This window comes from Diadema antillarum, unplaced genomic scaffold (genome assembly GCF_040938485.1).
Source record: "Diadema antillarum isolate AM-2024a unplaced genomic scaffold, OU_Dant_1.0 seq00000512_RagTag, whole genome shotgun sequence".
Classification (NCBI taxonomy): Eukaryota; Metazoa; Echinodermata; class Echinoidea; order Diadematoida; family Diadematidae; genus Diadema; species Diadema antillarum.
In genome coordinates, this window is record NW_027271466.1 from 1 (window position 1) to 23,194 (window position 23,194).

General features: G+C 40.3%; 1 protein-coding gene across 1 annotated transcript in view; it reads right to left on the reverse strand.

Moving 5' to 3' along the window:
• Window positions 1-450: 450 nt before the first annotated feature.
• Window positions 451-23,194, reverse strand: part of LOC139734153 (xanthine dehydrogenase/oxidase-like) — a gene marked incomplete at its 3' end in the record, with an annotated part of 50,611 nt that continues 27,867 nt past the window's right edge. Inside the window, exons 21-31 of the mRNA XM_071644957.1 lie at window positions 22,933-23,063; window positions 22,254-22,428; window positions 20,035-20,226; window positions 17,375-17,523; window positions 14,754-14,842; window positions 13,660-13,751; window positions 7,571-7,699; window positions 4,399-4,473; window positions 3,901-3,953; window positions 1,255-1,435; window positions 451-642 (exon numbers count right to left, since the gene is read on the reverse strand). Of these exons, the coding sequence (XP_071501058.1) occupies window positions 451-642; window positions 1,255-1,435; window positions 3,901-3,953; window positions 4,399-4,473; window positions 7,571-7,699; window positions 13,660-13,751; window positions 14,754-14,842; window positions 17,375-17,523; window positions 20,035-20,226; window positions 22,254-22,428; window positions 22,933-23,063 (1,458 nt within the window). The remainder of the gene's footprint in view (window positions 643-1,254; window positions 1,436-3,900; window positions 3,954-4,398; window positions 4,474-7,570; window positions 7,700-13,659; window positions 13,752-14,753; window positions 14,843-17,374; window positions 17,524-20,034; window positions 20,227-22,253; window positions 22,429-22,932; window positions 23,064-23,194) is intronic.

Genomic DNA, 23,194 nt, shown 5'->3' on the forward strand with positions numbered 1-23,194 from the left:
GCATATTTTAGAAGCAAAATTATCTCTTTTTCTTCCTTAATTGGCTTGTAATTCCATGAAATATGGTCCATCTTTACATTTTTTATAGCCACATGAAATAATTGTCAGTGATGAATAAGACAAATTAAAGTGAGATTGAGAATTCTCAACGCCAAAGCCATGCGTTGCGTAGTGTGTCGTGTGCATCCCCATGCAGATTCGTACACTGTCTGTTTGCGTGCAGTGTACACTCAAGCTTCGCACATGTACTAGGCAGGCGAGCTGTTTGTTTTCAATTAAGCTACTGTACAGGCCATACCTGAAGTGATGTGTACCAAACTATGAGATTCAAGAATACAATAATGGCTCATCCCATTCCTATAAACAATGGGCTATGTATACATGATCATTACAATAGGCCTGTTTGTTTCTGAGGCTGTGTCATTTTCTGTGCCTTGCAAGAGAACCCACCTTTGAGGAGTAAAGTGTGTCTTCAAGAATCTTGCGGTTCCTCAGGAGTGTGACGTTGAACTGCTTGGGCACATCCCTGGCTGTTGGGATCTTGTAAAGGCCGGGGCCGAGATTAATGAGAGCACCCTCACTGGTGAACTTTTTCTCCTCCATGGTGAAGTAGCCGTAACCCTGGACAAAACCGCCTTCAATCTATGAACCACCAAGCCAAAGAGCAATATACCCTTTATCTTTTTTTTTTTCTTTGAACTTTATTTCACTTATAATGCAACGTCATTAAGCTATTGCATTATCTTCACACTGCTTGCCATGCATGGAATCATGGGAGAAAGACATGTTGAGGAAATGTGTGGGGATGAAAGCTGAGATTGATAGTAGTCCACTACAGCTTGCAAAGGGCTACGTGTAACCTCTATAAACCCTTAACCCAAAATATGAATAAAAACCATCAAATTATGACTGAAATTATGAATTTTGACAGGGGCAGATCTAGCTTCTAGCTAGGGAGTGGGGGTGGTGAGGGGGTTTGCTGCCTATTCTCTAACTCCCAAAACTGGCTGACAACCCCCCCCCCAAAAAAAAAAACAAAAAACAAACAACAACAACAAACAACTGACAACCCCCCCCCAAAAAAAAAACAACAACAACAACAACAAACAAACAAACAAACCACAAGTCTTCACATTTTTTACTGCTACTTCTCTCTCCAAATTCTCTTTTAAAAGCAACAGAAAAAAACACACAAAAAAAGGTTGTTGAACTATACACAATCACTCAACTGCACACACATAACCACACACCAACCTGTCCGATGTCAATGGTCGGATTGATGCTCTTTCCGACATCCATCACGATGTCGGTGGACAGTAGCTGGTGCTGGCCGGTCAAGACGTCCACCTCCACCTCAGAGATACCCACCCCAGTAGTACTGTACAGGTAGAAGCTTCCCTTCATTGTACCATAGTCAAACGTTCCACCAGGCCTTCTGCAGATTCAATAATCAATTGCAGAAATCCTTAATCTCACAGACCGCGTATTCACGATTTTACCAAAAAATTATTAAACAGATCCAGCCTTGGCAATTGAAGTGTTATATTGACATCAAAAAGATTATCTAAAGATTTCTGATCTTACAGAGAGAAAAAACAGAGTAAAGAGGTCACATTTCTTTACAATACTAATAACCCTAGGTCCTATAGATCCACATTTACTTAACCCATTGAAGACTAGTCCAGAGTATATGTAACCCTGCACCTCAAAACAAACAAAAAGTCGCCACACATGAATTTTTAGTTAAGACCATATTCTGAAAGAGCAGACTGTAAGCTTTAAAATGATGTATAACTCAAATCAAATGGACTCTCCTAACCTATCCAAATATTGGAAAGAAAGCACAAACTCAGGAAAAGTGTGAACTGAGAAAAGAGGCTCTGAAGTACAGTGTCTATTCAAGCGCTTCATCTTTACCAAACCGTGCTAGCTGTGCGATGAATGGGACAAAAAACAGGAAGTAAACCACCAGAGTAACAACAATGAAGGGATTATCAGATTAAACTGAAATTAAGCATGCCTCATTAACACATTCTGTCCGTAATTAATGCCAACTTTCAAAGCAGTAGCACTATCCTTTCAAAAGTTACTAGAGTTGAAAGTGAAGAGTGTGGACAAGGTTTTTCAGAAATGAAAAAGGGATTCTAAAGACACACCTAATCACACTATTCTACCAAAAATGTTCGAGATAAACTGCTAAAAAAACACACTTTCCTGCCCGTTTTATGATACCAAATTTTAGCATAATGTAAAAGAAGACCCGCTCTTTCAGAAAATATGAAAAAGTCAAGTTCGGCTAGGTTGACCCATTTCACTTATTTTCAGTCCTCACGCAAAATCAGTGTGTGCGACTTTATGTTCGTTTTGAGGTGCACGGTCACATATATACTCAGGCAGGTGTTATAGCAAAACCAGTTTGTCCTGAACAGGTATTAATAAGCATACACACACACACACACAAAAAAAAAAAACAAAAAAAAAAAAACAGGGCGATCAACTCTCTTGCCTTCTGACAGAAATGAATAATTATGTTTATGCACATAACTTCTTTTTTTTTGGGGGGGGGGGAGGAGGGGATGGGGTAGTTGGGGTTTGGGGATGAAGGTTGTTTTTTTTTAGCTGGGTGTGAAAAGATGGATTGCATGAGTTTGTCTAATCCATCTAGAATTCTCGGTATTGCCAATGCGCGACAAACTTTTGCGCATGCTGCAGACCTCTGTCACAGATGCACTGTGGTATTCCTCAGGAGCATTGTCGCTTATACGGTTGGTTTGCGTGTGTCTGCGTTCCCATGCAATGCAATGCTGAATATGGGCTATCCAGCCATCTTCTCAGATGGAAAATTAACAAACAGACAAACAATGCACCTTTCATCTGCTTTTCTTTCATTGCTACTTTTTTTTCTCCACTTAGAATTATGCTAAAAAAATGTTTAAAACTTCTGAATTTTACTGATTTGTGGTCACTGTTTAAGGGATTGTATAGTTTTGGTTGAGACCTAATTTCCTGTTTCTGACATTTTTTTTTTCGGTGAGATAATGAGAAACCTCTTATGAAATATGAAAGACCATGTAATTCCATGAGAAATTCAATGTTTATTTGATGAAACTTGGTTTTGAAATGGCTGAGATATCCCAAACAGAGCAATTCTAATAAAGTGTGGGACCCACCTTTTATTACAATCTCTTTGTTTTACTCTGTTTTAGGATGTTTCAGTCATTCCAAACCCAATTTTCATCAAATAAACTTTGAATTCCTCCTAGTATGGTATGCTCTGTACTATTTCGTAAGTGTTTTCTTGGTATCTCGCAAAAAGTTAAAAGCCCAATTCTCATCTCCACCAATACTGTACCATCTCTTTAAGAGTCATGGTTCAATGCTGCAAGACTTCAATGTGCTGGTCACATGATGAAAAGTGAAGAAATCTTCAACAAAAAAATACCTCCTGGATAAACGTAACCTGAGTGCATGTGCAGCCAAAACCGGGACAAGTTTGTCCCCTGAGGTATCCCATCATGCATCTAAAGCGATGCTCACCATGAGGCACCAAGGTATTGCCGATACCAAGAATTGGGGGGGGGGGGGAGGGATTGAGCTGGCTGGCCAAATTTGTTTTTCGAAGATTGATGATCTACATACAATACACTAATGTAAATGATTAATTGATTTAGGAACAGCTGGGAAAACATGAAATCAATCCCTCATGGATTTTCACCACATGTCCTGATGCAAAAGCCTAGTAAATGTGAATTATTAAAAAAAGTAAAGAGAGAAAACCTTTACAGTATTGTCTGTCACTGCAGATGAGCCTACATACATTGCAATATTTCTTTGACTTTGCCCTGTATACTTACTGTACAGACTTGTACGTGAGGCTTACATCATTGCATGTGTACTTACTTATAAAATCCTGTTGCTGAAAGGCTGATACGATCTGCATAAGCAGCCTGGACCTGAAAAAAAGAGCAAAATTAAAGACAATGGAAACTTTATTCTCATTGCAGAAGTGAGTACTTGCAATGTATCTATCATTGTTTTTGTCACAGTGAATGTGGCTTAAAATTTGTCATAAAACCACAGCAGTTGAGAAAAGAAAAATCAAGAGGCATTTCTGACTGAATCTGACTTTATGTGACTGAATCTGCAGACTTTTCTCTTCATAAGAATTGTTTATTCTAATTTCATTCGAAATATTTAGAAAGATGATATATTCCTGAGAAACGAGGTTTTACTTGCGTCTCATACAGCGTAGAGAATGACATCACAGACACCTCTACTGCAGGAAGGAAAATATTTTCACTTTTCATGACTAAAAAAAACAAAACAAAAAACAAAACAAAACAAAACAAAACAATGACACATTCTGTAAACCTGTTTGCTTAGAAAAAAGAGACATACCCACTCTTCCCAGCTTCCCTTGGGGTTAGATGCACGGAACGGCTCCAGGCGTTCAAGAAGAGTCTCGCACGCCGCCTGTTGATCATGCAAGTACATCAAGTTGCATTATGGGAAGAGAGAATTGGTATTTTAAGAGACAGAGTCAGAGCGACATTTCTTTACTATTGCTTTGAGGGGACATATCTCTGAAGTTTGTAAAAATTCATTTTATCATTTGTTTAATATTGCACATATTCGGAATTATATCCCTCATGTTAAGCTTCTTGCCATAGGATTGTACAGAGCACGAACATGGTGTAGTTTTACTAGCTAGCTACGAGCAGCTGGATGCGGTGCAATTGGTTACTAGCCAGCGGGATATAGTACTTTTGGGAATCCATGATCTGCATCCAATCGTGATCGTGCGATCGATATCGACATTTCTCACTTAAGAATGTACGCAGTGCGCGCAGTAGCGATACTTTTGAGCGACCGACAGTCCTGTGCGTGGCTTGTAGCTAGCGCTAGCAGCGCTTTGGAATTGCGCGACGGCATAGAAATCTGTGGTGCGATGGCGTGTGTGTGTGTGTGTATTCGTTAGTGTGATCAATGCAGTTCAGCTCATTATTGACAAAGTGACTGCGCTTCAAGTAACGGAGGAATGATTGCAGCAGAAGGACACCATATCAGATCAGGTACGAATTAGGAATAAACTAAAAGCGATTTTGAAGATGATGTGGGTAACCAAGCCGCTTTAGACCTACTTCTAACGTAGTCCTGGACCTCCTCGATCTTTCGGAGTTTTGCACGCTGTAGTGTAGCTCGTACGTGTAGGAACCAACGGTGTCGTTCGCTACGCGCTGCACGCACTGCTGCTGCACTGCTACGGCCTAATGTTAGATTTAACGTCAGGAAATCTGCTCATTTTTCCAAACGGGAACCATCATCACTCTAGTAAAATGCTCGAGAGGGATATAAAACAAATATCGACTGCTTTCTTTCGGGCCATGGTAAAACTATTTGACCTCGGTGATTTCTCAACAGTGCCATGTCCCTCGACTTCGTCTCGGGACATAGCACTGTTGAGAAATCACCTCGGTGCAAATAGTTTTACCATCTCCCTCTGCAGCAGTCGATATTTGTATAGCATTTGACTCGGGAAAGTACTGAAAAAATCATCCATGCGTTTGTCACAAGCAGATTGGATTATTGCAATAGTTTATTTTATGGCTTACCTGATAATCAGTTACTATAGGTAAACTACAAAGGGTGCAAAATGCATGTGCTAGATTAGTCTGCAATTCTCCTCGTTTTTCTCATTGTAGTCCATTACTACGTGCATTACATTGGTTGCCTGTAAAGCAGAGAATCATATTTAAAACTGTTAATTGTATATAGAGCTATTCATGGTACAGCACCAGTGTACATACAGGAACTGGTAGAGTTAAAAACATCATTTCAAACATTTTATCACCTCCGAAGTTCACGGGATCAAACATTATTGAAATATCCATCATGGAAATCAAAAGTTACTCTCGGTGACAGGGCATTTTTGTATGCTGCACCAAAATTATGGAATATCTCCCTTTGTTTGTAAGACAAGCACTTACAATTAATGAGTTTAAGGTCAGGTTAAAAAGTCATCTTTTGAAGTAATGTATTTTTTGTTTGAATTTCTTGTATGTATCTGATTTTGTAATGCGCAGCAGAGTAATGTCCTTTATTATTTGTTTCTGGACCCAGTTTCACACACACACACACACACACACACACACACACACACACAAAATGTCAAAAAAGTCATAATTTTTCAGTGCCTTGAATTCAGTGGAAAGGTCAGCTCATCATGGAAAGTGGTCTCGTGTAAACACAGAACACAACCAAGACAGGAATAGCTCCCATGTGAACATTACTACATTCTACTGTAAAGTGGAAACTTTTGCAGCTTTGAATTTTCACACATTTTGCGCAACCAGAAACTAGCGCAAAAAATAAACAAAGATTTTATGTGAACCGCTACAACAAAAGGATTCGAAAGTTGAGGGTTGATTTTCTGAAAATGACTTGGCATTATTCAATTACTCTTCCGTTTTAGTTTCATATTGTTATTGAACACAACTCATAAGAGTACTTGGTTGCGGAGATATTGATGATTTTATGAGACCGTTTGGAGTGGTGTAGGAAATCAGCATTTTGAGAAAACCTCCTGAAAGATTTCTTTCCTACACAATTGTGATCACGGGGAGGTAAGACAGCCTTCACCCATTGACAATAGGTCTGCTCATAGGAACCTCCGCCATGTTCATTCAAGCTTATCGCCCACGGTCTACGCATGACCAATCAGTAACCAGGATGCCAGGGGTGGAGTCTATAAGCGGCGTTAAATCCAAATTTTCAGACACGTCTCTGTTCCATTGAAAGTCAGAAAATCATGGCCCAGAAAGATGCTAAGTTTCTGCCTTTCTTTGATCATTTAGCTTCGAAATTTCAGCAGATCATAGACAAAACATTAGATTACAACATTATGCCAAAAACAGAAAAAAAAATAATGGTTTTGAATGATTTTGATGATGTGACTTTAAACTCGATCTTCTTGGCTCAGCCGTCGGCAACTTTGGATCCCGTTTTGTCGCAGGTCACATATGTGTTCATATTTCATAAAGATATACTAATTTGAGCTATTGTTGAAGTATGGTACATAGTACATGTATGCACTATCATCAGAAAGTTGTCAATCACAATAAATAATCGCTGCAAACGTTGAAGGCTGGATTATGCCAGTATGTAAATATGTAGGGTTATTCATGATTTCATATTACTATCGTACACCTCCACAGTTTCCACATGTGAGAACACAGTATTGCAAGTATTTGATACCAACAGGATATTTATGCACTGAAAGTCGACTGTATATGAGTGTACGGCAGAGAGAGTATGTAACTATATTTTCCTTCTATGTAGCAGGACTGTCACTGTAAGATAAATGGGATGGGCAAATCACAATATTATAAAATCACAATATACTCCCCCAGACCTGTGCATGTGTCCATGCGGTGTGAACATAAAAATGTTTGTCTCAAATTAAAGTTCCCCAATTGTGTGACAGTATCAATTTCATACTTTAGCTGCAAAAGCATGCAAATAGGTGTTCCTGCAATAAGATCAATCCAAAAAATGTAATCCCATGTATTACCTTGACAGCTCCGCCATACAGATCAGTGCCACTGCTACCTCCAGTTGCCGTTGGGTTGGGGACCTTGTCTGTTGCTGAGGCACTCGTAGAAATCCTTTTTACTGGAATCCCTAACACTTTGCTCGCAACCTGACGAAAATTGTATGGAAAAGTAAAACAAGAAAAACTGTACCACTATCATTCAGATTCACCTACTCACGTCTACTGACTTCGTAGTCATCTTCATTCTTGTGTATCAAAAATCAAGTAGCACTGAATGCGCATAGCTTCATGTATCTGTATGTCACATCTTTACACACTATCACCATTTCCATATTTAAAAGGTTTGCGTATGCCTGACTTGAAGGGGAAGACTTGTATGCAAATTGGCAAGTGGCCATTCAGAGCAAGGCATTTAGAAAGCCATGTGTTTATTCATTTATATAATATGTATATATATATATATTCCCCTTCTTCTTCTTTGACTGTTCCTAATACATTGCATGTCTGCACTTAATGGGGTCAATAATTTGTACTGCAGAAGAAATGGCTAGAATGATTGTGAAATCAATGCTAACTTTATCCAACTTGAAGTCCGCTATAATTTTAAATCAGTTGTAAGTTTCCGTTTTACGAAGAGACTTAATAGGCGATTATAATTATAGCTCATCACCAAGACTTAATTATTGATTTTATAGTCAAAACGAAAAACACAGGACGAGGCTGGTTTCTGGTACTGTCTGCTTAAAAACAATACAATACATAAAGCAAAACAATCAACAAAATCAAGAATGTATTGTTTGCCACATAACACAGCCACGGAAGTGTAGTCTACTAGTGCGCCGCAGTATGATTAGCGCTACAGCCGCTGAATTAGCAGTATGTTATGTTTGCAACAGAACCGCAAAATATGCAGTTGTTTTGCATTGTATTGACGAAAGTAGGTCAATAGATCTAGCACATCTCGAGCTCAACGAAAATCTGCGTACGCGCGTACCGTAAAGATCCCGCACACTGCACTGCACTACGTATGTCTCAGTATTAAAATCTAATGTTATAACAGTATTCATTGACATGGATATAAAAAAACGTACAGTAACTGACTGTCCAAGGTGAAGGTCGTGTATGCATTGTTTCAAGTCTTGTGTGTTTACGTGTAGGATTATGGAAACTTGTGAGTGTGTCATGGTGACTATAGTAGCTTGTTTTTACCTCTACGGTGCAGATCGGCGTTGTAAAGAATAGATCGCGAGTCTACATGTCGAAATTCTAGACCTAGTAGACGCCGCTAATCATGCGGTGTTTCATACGGTAAGTACAAACGACTCACTGTAACGTTACTTAACTTAGGCCTAACATTAGGCCTATTCACTGGTTAGATCTTAAATTACTGTTGTACTCGGTGCTATAAAACGTTAGAATTAAACTCTTTATTTTCTGTATAGGGCTACTGAACTCTTTATTAGTATCTATTGACGAACTAGCTCTACGTAGGCCTACGCACGTCAGAAATCACTGGGTTTCCTCGCATATGGGTTCTGTGGCAAGATATGCATTGCACACAGATGCGGTTCCATTTACTCGGTTACTTAATTGCCCTTGCTGGCGATGGCTTGATTGGCGGGCGGGTGGGCCGAGGCACCGGGCGCGCAGGCTGGGATTGAGACTGCTGTCTAGGGTGTTTGCGTGCAGCAGTCGCGTAAAGCAATGCGTGCCGATCATGAATTTCATTCAAGGAAAAGACCATAATTACATGAAAGAAACACAACTAAATGTTAGAGAAAGTGAGCAGTTAACAGACCAACATTTGTGACAAGACCCCAGCTAGACTAGGAAAGTGTGACAGTCATCTTTCTTCAGTAAATTGCCTTACAATTGAGTCTACCTAGACTGTCTCTACTTAGGGTTAATATTTTATCAACTGTAAAGTTATCATGGATATGGAGTGGTTGAGAAAACTTATATGTTGATTTGGGAGGAAGTTGTTGAAGTTGATTTCCACTCTGGGTCTCTTGATAAAACAGACTTGAAGTTTATTTGGAAGTTAATCATAGATTAAGTGGACTTAGAGTTGATTTGAGAGGTTAATCATAGACTATCTTGACTTAACGTTAAATTTATCTTTTGATAAAATGGGGCCCAGGTGAGAGATTGTATTTGTTTAAGTAACAAATGCAAAGAGAAATACATTCTTTGGAGCAGCATTCTTGCAATACACACTAATTTCTCTGATTCCCCAAAAGGCTAGGGAGAGAAGACGTGTTGAAAGACAAACTGGTCAAATCATTGCTCACTGCTTGACAGAATTACACATAAATCTTTCTCACTGTTCAAGTGACTGCAATAGCAGTGCATCTGCCATCACACATATTTTATTTGATGTCTGATAACTAAATCATCATTCTAAGACTGTCTACATGTTGGATCGGACTAGAAATGAAAGATTCAATAACAAGAGACCCGGGGGTCTCGCGCACACCTGAGTATCGCAAGTTCACCTTCCATGCATTCTAGCAGACTCTTACCTAAGAACATTGGAAACTTGGGGCGTGGGCAGCTTTAAGAACTGGGGGCATGGTGTCTATTTGCATATTCCATCACACTCACTGGTAAAAGTACCTGCCAAGTACAGATTGTACTTTATAGAAGGTTAGACTGTGCAGTTTGGAAACAAAAAGACTTAAAGTTCTATCACTTCTGATTCTAGAGAAGAATATTATTGAATATTCCTTAATTTAAGAGGTTTGGGCCCCCTGGGGCCCCCAAGGAAAGCATGGTGCCCAATCAAACACATTGAGATCCTATCCCCCTAGGAATACTACTTGCCAAGTTTGGTGAAAATCCACCATGTTGTTTTTAGGAAGAAAATGAAGATATACATTTAAGGGGGGGGGGGGGGATCTGCAATGAACAAACTTGGAACTAAAGTCATCAATGTACAAACTCATGGTATTAACTTTGCTTTATCACTTCTGGTTCTAGAGAAGAAGATTGGGCCCCCTAGGGGAGCATGGTGCCCAGTTGAATAAATTGAGATGTTAACCCCCAGGCATGCTACCTGCCAAGTTTGGTGAATATTCACCAAATGGTTTTCAAGAAGAATATGAATATGTACACTTTAAGTCCCCATTTAGACCCATCCCACCCCTTTCCCCTGGGTCCCAAGGGGGGGGGGGGGGGGGGGGGGGCAGCCCTGGATCTGCAATGAACAAACTTGGAACTAAAGTCATCAATGTACAAACTCATGGTATTAACTTTGCTTTATCACTTCTGGTTCTAGAGAAGAAGATTGGGCCCCCTAGGGGAGCATGGTGCCCAGTTGAATAAATTGAGATGTTAACCCCCAGGCATGCTACCTGCCAAGTTTGGTGAATATTCACCAAATGGTTTTCAAGAAGAATATGAATATGTACACTTTAAGTCCCCATTTAGACCCATCCCACCCCTTTCCCCTGGGTCCCAAGGGGGGGGGGGGGCAGCCCTGGATCTGCAATGAACAAACTTGGAACTAAAGTCATCAATGTACAAACTCATGGTATTAACTTTGCTTTATCATTTCTGGTTCTAGAGAAGATTTGTAAATATTCCTTAATGTTGGGGGGGGGGGGGGAATTGGGCCCCCTAGGGGCCTCCAAGGGGAGCATGGTGCCCAGTTGAAGAAAATTGAGTTGTTAACCCCTAGGCATGCTACCTGCCAAGTTTGGTGAATATTCACCAAATGGTTTTCAAGAAGAATATGAATATGTACACTTTAAGTACCCATTTAGACCCATCCCACCCCATTCCCCTGGGTCCCAAGGGGGGGGGGGGGGGGGGGGGGCACCCCTATGTCTGCCATGAACAAACATGAAACAACAGTCATCAATATACTGACTCATTGTATGAACTTAGCTCAATCACTTCTGGTCCTAGAGAAAATCTTTAAAGATTCCTTAATGGGGGTGCATTGGGCCCCCCTGGGGGCCCCCAGGTGGGATATGATGCCCATTTCAAGGAATTGAGATTCTATCCCCCTAGGATGCTACCCCAAAATTCATCATGGGTTTTCAAGAAGAAGATGAAAATGTACAATTTAGGCCCCATTAGGACCCCTCCCCACCCCCCCCCTCCCCTGGGTCCCAAGCGGAGCACCCCTGATTCTGCCATGAACAAACTTGAAACTACAGTCATCAATGTATTGACTCTTAATGTGCCAGGCCCAAAACCCCTAACGTGCCAGAGGTTTTATCTAACGTCAGAACGTTTCAAAACTGGACTGACAATGACATTTAAAACCGCCATATCTCTGAAACTACAGACTGTTTTGAATTGAGTTCTACACAACATATATCAAGAAATGTTTGTTCTTTTGTGTCATATAGTCAGTTTGCCATAATATCTATCTGAACCTGAAATATTGCAGAAATAATTGACACATCAAAAAAACTATTAGAAATTTTTGTGTAGTATGGAAAAAAAGAGTCAGTCGTGTTTTTTCTTCAAAAGAACGCTCCCTTGACTCTGTAAGAAAGTTTTAGAGCAACATCTCCTCTTTCAAATGATAAGAAAATTGCCTTCTAGAATTGTATGATTCCAAAGATACTAGCAGTTTATTTTGTCTTAGCAATTTCTCTTTCTGATTCAGTAATACATTCCCAAATCTGAGCCCTTTAGTCCCAGATCCTGTATTTGAAACTTAAGTGATTGTCCCGCGCCCTTCAAGAGTGTCTTTTGTCCACTTGAGAAGGAAGAACCTACTAGTCCTCCTTTTGTCTAACCGGACCGCGGGCAGGGGGTACTCTATTGAAATCAGCAGGCCTTTGTCCGCGTGCAATTACTTATAGGCTAGCGTGGGGACGATTAGTGACGTTCACCAAAACAAAAGGATGAAAGACTTGACCGACGAACCTTAGCTGACCTAAGCTGAACCTCTTTGAGGGACAAAATCAAAGCAGCTTCCCGCAGGACAGCATCCAAGCGGAACAATACGAGTGGAACCGCATAGACAATACACGCAGATTCAATAGCACACACACGCGTGGTTTACCTATGAGACTTTTGATCCATACACATCTCGCAGAGGGTGCGCCCGCTGCGGATTTTCCCAATGTGAAAAAAATACATCTAGCTGAAAAATCACGTATTTACTCAAAATTTTCCAATGTAAGCATGCTCATATTTTTAGTGGAAACGATGGCTATACTAATTAGCTACCAGAACATATCATTGGCAGTTTCTTGGTGTAATGCATTACGGTATCATAAGAACTTAAATGATCAATGCTTTTCTCGCTCTTCTTAGTCTCCGATCGGCGACCATAGCACGTCAGGACTGAGGTCGCCGTTTGGCGACCATGGCACGTTAAGAGTTAACCTAGCTCTATCACTTCTGGTTCTAGAGAATAAGATTTTTTAAGATTCCTTAACTTTGGGGGGTTTGGGCCCCCCTGGGGGCCCCCCAGGTGGGGTATGGTGCCCATTTGAACAAATTGAGATCCTATCCCCCTAGGGATGCTACCTGCCAAGTTTGGTGAAAATCAGTAATGGGGTTCTCAAGAAGATGAAAATGTAAAAAGTTTATGCACGATGGACTACGCACGACGCACGACGCATGCCGGACGACGCACGCCGGACGAAGAACGATCGCAATAGCTCACTTGAGCCTTCGGCTTAGGTGAGCTAAAAATGCTGTTTAGGGAGCTTTTGCAGGACCTAATTTTCCTTACCAATTCAAGACACATGCCAGCACATAATGTGTTGTTTTGTGCACTGTCTGTTCCCAATATCATGCCTTGCAAAATATAAAGATGAAGTAATACCATTAGTATGATAAAACCTGGCAGGTTCTGCATGTATAATATGTGACCCTGCACCTCAAAACATGCAAAAAGTCGCCAGACATGATTTTATAGTTAAGACCATATTCTGAAAGAGCAGACTTTACGCTTTAAAGTGATGTATAACTCAAATCAAATGGACTCTCCTAATCTATCCAAATATTGGAAAGAAAACACAAACTCAGGAAAAGTGTGAACTGAGAAAAGAGGCTCTGAAGTACAGTGTCTAGTCAAGCGCTTAATCTTTACCAAACCATGCTGACGGTGGTATTGTCGATTAAGCAATAATCTTTACCTGAACCACCTTGGTATTGAGTCCCTGCCCCATCTCAATACCCCCATGGTTAACCAGCACTGATCCATCAGTGTAGATGTGTACCAGGGCAGCTCCCCCCCCCCCCCCCCCCCCCCTGGAAGATAGGAAGGGACAAAGTCAACTAACATTTTCATTGCAACTGATTGACAAATTGCCCTGCATCGACGTAAATAAGCACTGAATTGATCAGTGTTTTAGTAGTAGCCATGATAAAAAATCATGGGCGTACATGAGTATGTACGCCCATGATTTTTTATCATGGCTACTACTGAAACACTGATCAATTCAGTGCTTATTTACGTCGATGCAGGGCAATTTGTCAATCAGTTGCAATGAAAGCATCTCGACGGAAGAATTTAATGAATTTGAAACATTTTCATGTTTTGCTCTCTTAATTCAATAATTATTTGTCAGTCTACAGCCCCTTGTTTAGGTTTCCTAATACTGAGAACATCTGCTATCTACTCTGCTTGCTTGGTTCTTTGCTAGGCTACGAGTTATTTTCTACACACAAAATATATATAATACATATATATTAAAAGAAGAATGATTTTCTCCACATTTCATGTAGCATATGTTCTCGTACACCTGTAACTATCTGTATCATCGATGCCATAAGTTTTGAAATGCCCTTCATTATTTTATTTTCTTAACCATTGTCTATTCTTGCACTTGATGGAGTAAGATTTTTTTTTCAGATTATTCCAAATTAAATAATATTTCCAATATTATCAAAGCAATCAGCCAGAACTTGAAGCTTTGGAGTTAATATGTTTTCCACAGGTGAATGGAACAGCTGTAGTTACATGCAGGGCTGTCAACATTTACAAGTAAAAAATCACAGAAGTTCCAAACAGTAATCAAGGAGAGACTGAGTATGACTTGCAAGTCAATTACAGGCAAAAGTAATTCTACGGTATATTGGAGAGGCCTTTACATTCTCATACCAGTTCATTAAGAGATATTTATTTTTCATGGAGTCTCCTATTGAGCCAAGAAGACTTAGTAGCTCCAGGACATGAACCTGCATGGGTCCATACCAGCTGTAAATAATAGTACCATCCAGAGAGAACATACCTGATTCATAGTATTGTTTCCAAACATGCCGATACCATGTTTGGTGGGCAGAATTGCAATACCACGCTTCCGCCATGTGTTCTGCCTGTAAGCAAAGAAAAAAAAATCATCACAAGATTGTGCAACTTTTAAATGTGATGTTGTGACAGCAACAGCTTTCCCTTAACCCGTTGAGGACGAGTCCCGAGTATACTCAGAGAGGAGTCTATGGGAAATGCATGTTGTATCAAAATCAAACTGTCCTCAACAGGTTGAATTGTCCATCTAAAGCTATTCTTTCTTTCTTTTTTCTTCTCTTTTTATACAAGTGGTTAGGGCCACACAGGGCAGTGTCTCTGTCAATGTCTGTCTTGCAATGAAAAGATTTCAATCTATATTATATGATAGGACAGCAACGTTGTGTGAAGTCAAACTGTCCTCTCCAGGTAGATGCACAAAACTGTCCCCCGGAAACAAGGATGGAAACATGGAGGTACAGTACGTTCTACGCATGAAAGAGTCAAAACTTCTGCTAACCACACTCTACTTCTTCCTGTAGAGAGCAGGGTACAAAGTTCTGTGAAGTGGTATGTCTTGAGTACATCCTGGAACAAACAGCGCCGATGAAGCACACCCCTTCTGATTAGCCATCAGATGACTAGCCACAAGTCAGCAAATGGTGTCAACCAGATTTCAAAAAATGGCTATATTGAATGAATGAATCAATAGATCAATCAACCAAACAAACAAACTGAATGAAATTATGCTGCAACATAAATTAAAGACCACTAGGATTTATCCACAGCAAACTCTCGACTACCCTTTATGACAGGACACACAGATGGACAAGTGGGACTGAATGCTGATGGTTCAAATCTACCACACAAAAACAACTCAAAGTCCTAATACACAGTACAAGGGTTGACCCCTTCATGTAGGTTTTGGCTCACAACCTAAATATAACCTACAATGTACATGTACAATCATAATGGAAGTGCATGGGAAATCTTGATCCTACAGGGAGTTAAAGGCAGTGAACACGATAAATCACTAGCCACTGACAAAGAATGTCATGGGCCATAGATACATAACTGTTTCCTGAAAGATCTTCCAAAAAAAAAGTGCTCAAATGTGACAACACATTCAAAATCCTGCATTCTAAGTGCACTCCGAGGCACCTAAAACTGGGTTCTGATGATATCTAATATTGCAGAGCTAGATCATGTGACAGGTCTCTTTGGTATGTGTAAGTTAACCCTAATCAGACCGGGCTTTTTTGGCCATGCTAAAAACTGTGTGGTTTTTTTAATGAACTTTGAAGACAATTAAGGGGCATCCTCCTTCGTACAAAGCTATATGTACATGTGTACCTTGGCATAGCTACTTAATGAGAGAGTGCAAAGCAATTTCTTAATGTTTGGAATCTGATTCAAACAATTAATCATTGTGTCTGTCTACTTCTGCAAACTACATTTCTATAAACATAGGTGTAGAGTGCATAAATCTATTCCCTACCAGATGTTGTAATCCCCATTATCATAAAAAGGACCAACCAGCAAGTTTCTTTGTACACGAGGGCCCCGAATTCACGAAGGTGGTACAATCTTTGTCCATGGGGCGCCAATTAGTGTCGCATGGTCTTTTCGTTATGAAAAAAGTCATTTCATTGACAAAATGTTCATTTTGTTGACAAAATAGGCCATGCGACACTTGGCACCCCATACTAACCCTATTCTGACTGGGGGAGGGGGTCAATTTGACCCCCCCCCCCCGACATTTTGCGTTACGATTCCGGGACGCGCAAAGATTTTGCCGCATCGTTTCATGACTTTTTTCATTGAAGTCTCCAGCATATTTTGAGACCGAATTTGCGATGGCAGAGTTCACCACTCTGAAGTTACATTTTGTACGTAATGTTTTGCATATGCATGTCAACCCGAAAATGGCTCAGATTCATGATATCATGTGCAAATCCAATGCAAATTGTGTGTTTTTTTTTTAATTGATATAGATTAGATTAGTTCAACTTTTGACCATTGAAATTAATCAATTTTAATGTAGGTACACACGTAAGCTTGAAAAAGTGCCTGCAACAAATTTTGGCAAAAAAACAATAGAAAACAAAAGGTCGAAAATACATAAAGAAATTAACAAAACAATAAAAACAAAAGAAACTTAATTTGATTGTGCTATTTTTTCACAAGAAAATTGTTGGATGTGTCTTGAGGAACTCTGACACAAAAATTGAGCAATCCTTCAGTCTTTTTAATGGAGTTATAGGTGAAAATATGATTTCATGCGTAAATTTACATAACTGATTTACTATAAATAGAAAGCCATTATTTTTCTATTATATGACCATGTAATCTTGTAGTTATGTGAATTCGGGGGCAAAGAAGTCTAGTTTTGTTTTGTTACCTGTTTTAACCTTGTAGTTAACATCCAGCTCTATCTTGAGGCAAAATTTCACAGCGATCGCGTGATCGGCGGCCGATATCTGAAGGCAAGGCCCCCCCCCCCCCCCCCCCCCCCCCCCCCGTAAAAACTTGGTCTCAAATAGCCCAGTAATAAAATAGGGTTAAACCACCTTCGTGAATTCGGGCAAAGAAGTCCAGTTTTCTTAGTTTTCTTTTGTCACCTGTTGAATTCCTCCACCCTCTCCAGCCGATTCTCGTAATCCATCTGTCTGAGACACGTATCCCAGCATTCCCTGAAAGATGCCATGTCCAAAGGCGTGTCTCCTTCCACCACACAGTATCCCTGTGGCCGGAAGTTCATCTCTCGTACCTTGCATTGTAAATAACAATCATGCAACAACAAAAGAAAATGAAAACAAGGAAAAGTAGAAATTACGCAGTGCGTAATATATGTCCCCGCCGGAAGTAGCATTTAGTAGCAAAATGTACAATATAGGTAAAAAGATCAAGGTCAAAGGTCAAAGAAGTCAAAGGTCAAAATTCTATGTAGAAGTTTTGAAGCCCTCACCTAGTGCCATCACATAAAGCAAACGGAATCGAAATCGGGTTAGAAATGGCGAAGGAGTAGCATTTTGTAGCCAATGTACAATGTAGGTAAAAAATCAAGGTCAAAGGTCAAAGAAGTCAAAGGTCAAAATTCTGTGTAGAAGTTTTGAAGCCATCACCTAGTGCCATCACATAAAGCACACGGAATCGAAACAGGTTAGAAATGGCGAAGGAGTAGCATTTGGTAGCAAAATGTACAATACAGGTCAAAAATCGAGGTCAAAGTTCAAAGAAGTCAAAGGTCAAAATTCTGTGTACAAGTTTTGAAGCCCTCACCTAGTGCCATCACATAAAGCAAATGGAATTGAAATCGGGTTACAAATGGCGAAGGAGTAGCATTTTGTAGCAAAATGTACAATATAGGTCAAAAATCAAGGTCAAAGGTCAAAGAAGTCAAAGGTCAAAATTCTGTGTAGAAGTTTTGAAGCCCTCACCTAGTGCCATCACATAAAGCAAACGGAATCGAAATCGGGTTAGAAATGGCGAAGGAGTAGCATTTTGTAGGCAATGTACAATATAGGTCAAAAATCAAGGTCAAAGGTCAAAGAAGTCAAAGGTCAAAATTCTGTGTAGAAGTTTTGAAGCCCTCATCTAGTGCCATCATATAAAGCAAACATAATCAAAATCGGGTTAGAAATGGCGAAGGAGTAGCATTTTGAAGCAAAATGTACAGTATAGGTCAAAGGTCAAGGTCAAAGGTCACAATTGAAATTCTGTATAGAAGTTTCAAAGCTCCCATGTAGTGCTATCATATAAAGCAAGCAGAATCAAAATCGGGTTAGAAATGGCGAAGGAGTAGCATTTTGAACATTTTGATCACACACGGACGCACAGACGGACGGACAGACGGACGGACAAACACACGTACGGACCCCGTTTCATAGTCCCCTGCTCGAACTCGTTCGGCGGGGACAATAAATACTGTAAAAGTGGTTTCTTTCACGTACAGAAACTTTCGCGGTTTCCATCGGTGCCGACTTTTTCGTGTGTGTTTAAATTCGCGGTCTGTAATGATAGCATTGTAACAAGCGACGAGTTCAAAACATTTTTGCGTGATGTTAGATTCGCAGTTCAACCTTAAAGCGCGAAAATAAAACCACCGCGAAAGAAACCACTTTTAGAGTATTGACTAAATGTGACCCTGCACCTCAAAACAAACGAAAAGTCGCCAGACATGAATTTTTAGTTAGGACCATATTCTGAAAGAGCAGACTTTAAGCTTTAAAATGATGTATAACTCAAATCAAATGGACTCTCCTAACCTATCTAAATATTGGAAAGAAAGCACAAACTCAGGAAAAGTGTGAACTGAGAAAAGAGGCTCTGAAGTACAGTGTCTATTCAAGCGCTTAATCTTTACCAAACCGTGCTGGCTGTGCGATGAAAGGGACAAAAAACAGGAAGTAAATCACCAGAGTAACAACAATGAAGGGATTATGAGATTAAATTGAAATTAAGCGTGCCTCATTAACACATTCTGTCCATAATTAATGCCAACTTTCAAAGCAGTAGCACTATCCTTTCAAAAGTTATTAGAGTTGAAAGTGAAGAGTGTGGACAAGGTTTTTCAGAAATGAAAAAGGGATTCTAAAGACACACCAAATCACACTATTCTACCAAAAATGTTTGAGATAAACTGCTAAAAAAACACACTTTTCTGCCGGTTTTATGATACCAAATTTTAGCATAATGTAAAAGAAGACCCACTCTTTCAGAAAATATGAAAAAGTCAAGTTCGGCTAGGTTGACCCATTTTACTTATTTTCAGTCCTCACGCAAAATCAGTGTGTGCGACTTTATGTTCGTTTTGAGGTGCACGGTCACAAATAATAATACATGTAGGCAAGAAATATATTGCAATTCTAGAAGTATCACTCCATATAAAGGAGAAATGTCATACAATCATACTTCTCTTCTTTAATTATGTTTCATACATTGTTGTTATGCCACAACAAACAAACAGTCAAAAAAACACACAAAGACTTGGAGTGCACCTTACAGGATATACGTACAACGTAAGAATCATGTACACAGTGGCAAATTTCATTAGTTGCATTTTAAAGTATCTGTTCTGTTTATTTCTCATTATGCACAACAGAAGACACAATATATCTTGTTAACCCGTTGAGGATGAGTCTCGAGTATACTCGGGCAGGTGTCTATGGGAAATGCGTGTTGTAGCAAAAACAAACCATCCTCAACAGGTTATACTACCATTGCCAATGGACCTACAAAGAGCCCAGTAGATGGAGACTGGTTAAGATGAGGTTCCTACCTTTCTCTGTGAGATGCCTGTTTCCATGGCAACCTCAGTCAGGATGTGCTCAATAGCCGTCAGGCCCTGTGGTGCCCCGAAGCCACGGAAGGCTGTGTTGGGTGGCTTGTTGGTGCGGCACCCGTAGCCTGTTACACGGTAACCTGGAAATTGGTAGACGCTGTCAAATATGACTAGGGCCTGGCGGACAACCTGGGAAATGACAAATCATTATACATTGTTTTGAATACAGGAAATAAGTCTTCACATTAATGTCCCTCCATTTGCTATCTCTAAAGGAGTGTGCATGCTCCATCAGGCACTACGATAACTGCAAATTATGTGCACTCCACATGAATGATGACCTCTACAGTACCTATGCTTTTTCACCAGTTTTGACCTCACTGAAAATTAGTTTAGTGCACTTGGGTGAATCATTAATTTGTTGTGAATGTATTCTAGGCTAAATTACAGGTTACCAGCAGGTAATTGTGGAGCTTCTATCTTCTCTGATGAGAATGTAAAATAGCTTGCTCTTCCAGGGGGTCCAAGAGTGTCCTCTGTACCTGATGTAGTACTAGGGTAGTGTTTGCCTGTACAGTCAAACCTGTCTATAACGGACACCCAAGGGAGACGGAAAAAGTGGTTGTTATAGACAGGTGGCCGCTATAAACAGGTAATCCAACTTTGTGTGCATTGCTTACATGTACATGTGTGTATCATCGTTGTATCCTTACATGTACATGTATTTGTGTATGTATGCACACACCGTGTGTTTCAGGCATTAATCATGTCGGCGTATATAAAATTGTTACACAGTAGTATGTGTATTGTTGTGAAGAAAGCTTAACACTAAGTGCATTATTATGTCTGAATGAGGGATGAAAGCAGCGATGGCGATCACTGAGCGTTACCCATGAATGACTGGCACGGTGGTTACAAAGCAGAAAAACATGCTGAATTATCGGCTCGGCTACGGCTCCAATGGGTTTTTTGCCGCGGGAAACAAAACTTGTGGCCGCTGGCCGCGTTAGACAGGTGGTCGCTATACACAGGGTCTTTAACAGGGCTTTTCTCTCGCGGGGATTCTTCAGTGGCCGCTATAGACAGGTGGTCGCTATAGACAGGTGGCCGATAAGGCAGGTTTGACTGTATTTGAGTTATGCAAATCACGTCCATATGACCTATATGCTTATTTTGATGACACTGGTAAACTGTGATTTCCCTGTAATCAGGTAATACCCCTTTCATATCGGCCAAAAACATGGCACTTCCTCCGGCGACTGGTATGCCTCCGCCATAATGCATGGTTCTCTGAATAGGTCTATAGCACAATGTCTTGACAATGTGTGATGACAGTTTCACATAACTGGCAAAATATTAAAATGACAGGTTTGTCACAAATGCATTGAGTGTTCACTTTCCTTGAACTAGGTTTATTTGGATGAATGGCTATACTGTCTAAGAGTGCAGGTATTTGGGGATTTGAGGATTTGTATCCAACTTTTTACCCTTTTATAAGTTTACAGAAGAAGTGAAATTTAGCACTTTCACTTGACCTTTGACCTTTTGGCATGAAACTTCCAAGAGAATCTGTATTGGATAATACATGCATACACTATTAGTTTCAAGGAAAAAATCCTGCAGATATTGCATAGATAAGAGAGAAATAATGACATTTTGATGAGTTGACCTTGACCTTTGACCCCTGACCTTTGACCCCTGACCCCTAAATTCCCTACATGATCACTGCCAGTCAGTACATGCTCCTATACTAAGTTCCATGAAGATACCTTGAAATGTTTATGGGGAAATTTTCAAGTTTCATTAGGATACCTCTAAACAGTTTTTTAGATACGCTGTCCACAAACTTGATTACGGACGGACGGACGGACGGACAACCTGAAAACATAATGCCTCCGGCGACACTTCGTGGCGGAGGCATAAAAAAGCGCGGGAGGCTGGCCAAAAGTAATCACAGGACCTTGTCCCGAGCGGCTTGCTATGGGAAGGTGTGCCGAGTTCGTGCCGTGTTCGAGATCAATATGAAAGGGTATTACGGGCTGTACCTCGTGTTTACATAAGGATTTGGGAGGGCAGTCACGCCGAGTTCATCCCAGACTCGAGTCTGGCATGACATCCGAAGATGCCAATATGAAAGGGGTATGTAAATTACAATTCAGTATAGTGCATTTAAACTCTTCAAAAATCGCATACTATCATGGAATATTTACACTTACCCATTTTGTACACTGATCCATGTGTCCACCATCTCCATACAGCTTGGCATCCACTGCTAGGATGCGACCGTTCCTGTTGTAGCCAACACGGTAGTCCAAGTGGAACGGATGGCGCCCTCCTGTGATGATGACGTCATCTGTGCGTTCCAGTCGCATTCGCACCGGCCTATGGAGTCTGAATCAGAGTGAATAAACAGGTACAGGAGTTAATGAGATGAGCAAAGGTTTGTACAACGTACCAAGCAGGGCTAGTTCTTAGACACCAGAGGCTTTGCGACCATTTTTTATTATAAAGTTATTGCATTCCCACACTCCCCCTAATAAAACAACTACTGTATATGCCATATATTTTATAGTGAGTACAAATTTCTTATGAAATGGGACTTCCCAGCAATTTCACAAGTGGTTAAATTCGCGATTGTGGAGTTCAATATTGAATAGAAGAATGTATGCATGCAAGTTACATTCATGTCCAGATCAGAGTTAATACTTTCGCATGTTTTAAAATTTGCGGATAGCAACCGACTTGCAAAATTTGTGAAAATTTTGCAAAATACTCAGCAAGTACAATTAAAAAACAAAACAAGGGCCACATTCCTAAATACATATCACTACATGCTTCATGACACTGAACTCAAACAAACAATTCAAAAGGGTAAATAGCAGTAGACGGACTTACTTTTTGGCTGCCACACAGCAGGCAATGAACAGTCCCACCTTGTCTCCCTTTCCTCCGAAACCTCCTCCAATTCTTTTGGCATGGCATGAGATGCAGTTCCTCGGAACACCCATCGCCTTGGCTATTGCTCTCTAAAAGGGAAAAAGGAAGGATGTGGAATACCTGTATGAAACAGTGAAAGTAGTATTCAGTTTGGCAGGTTTTGTAACATTATATATTCACGCTTATTAAAGGAAACCAAAACCCAAAGAGAAATGTGGAT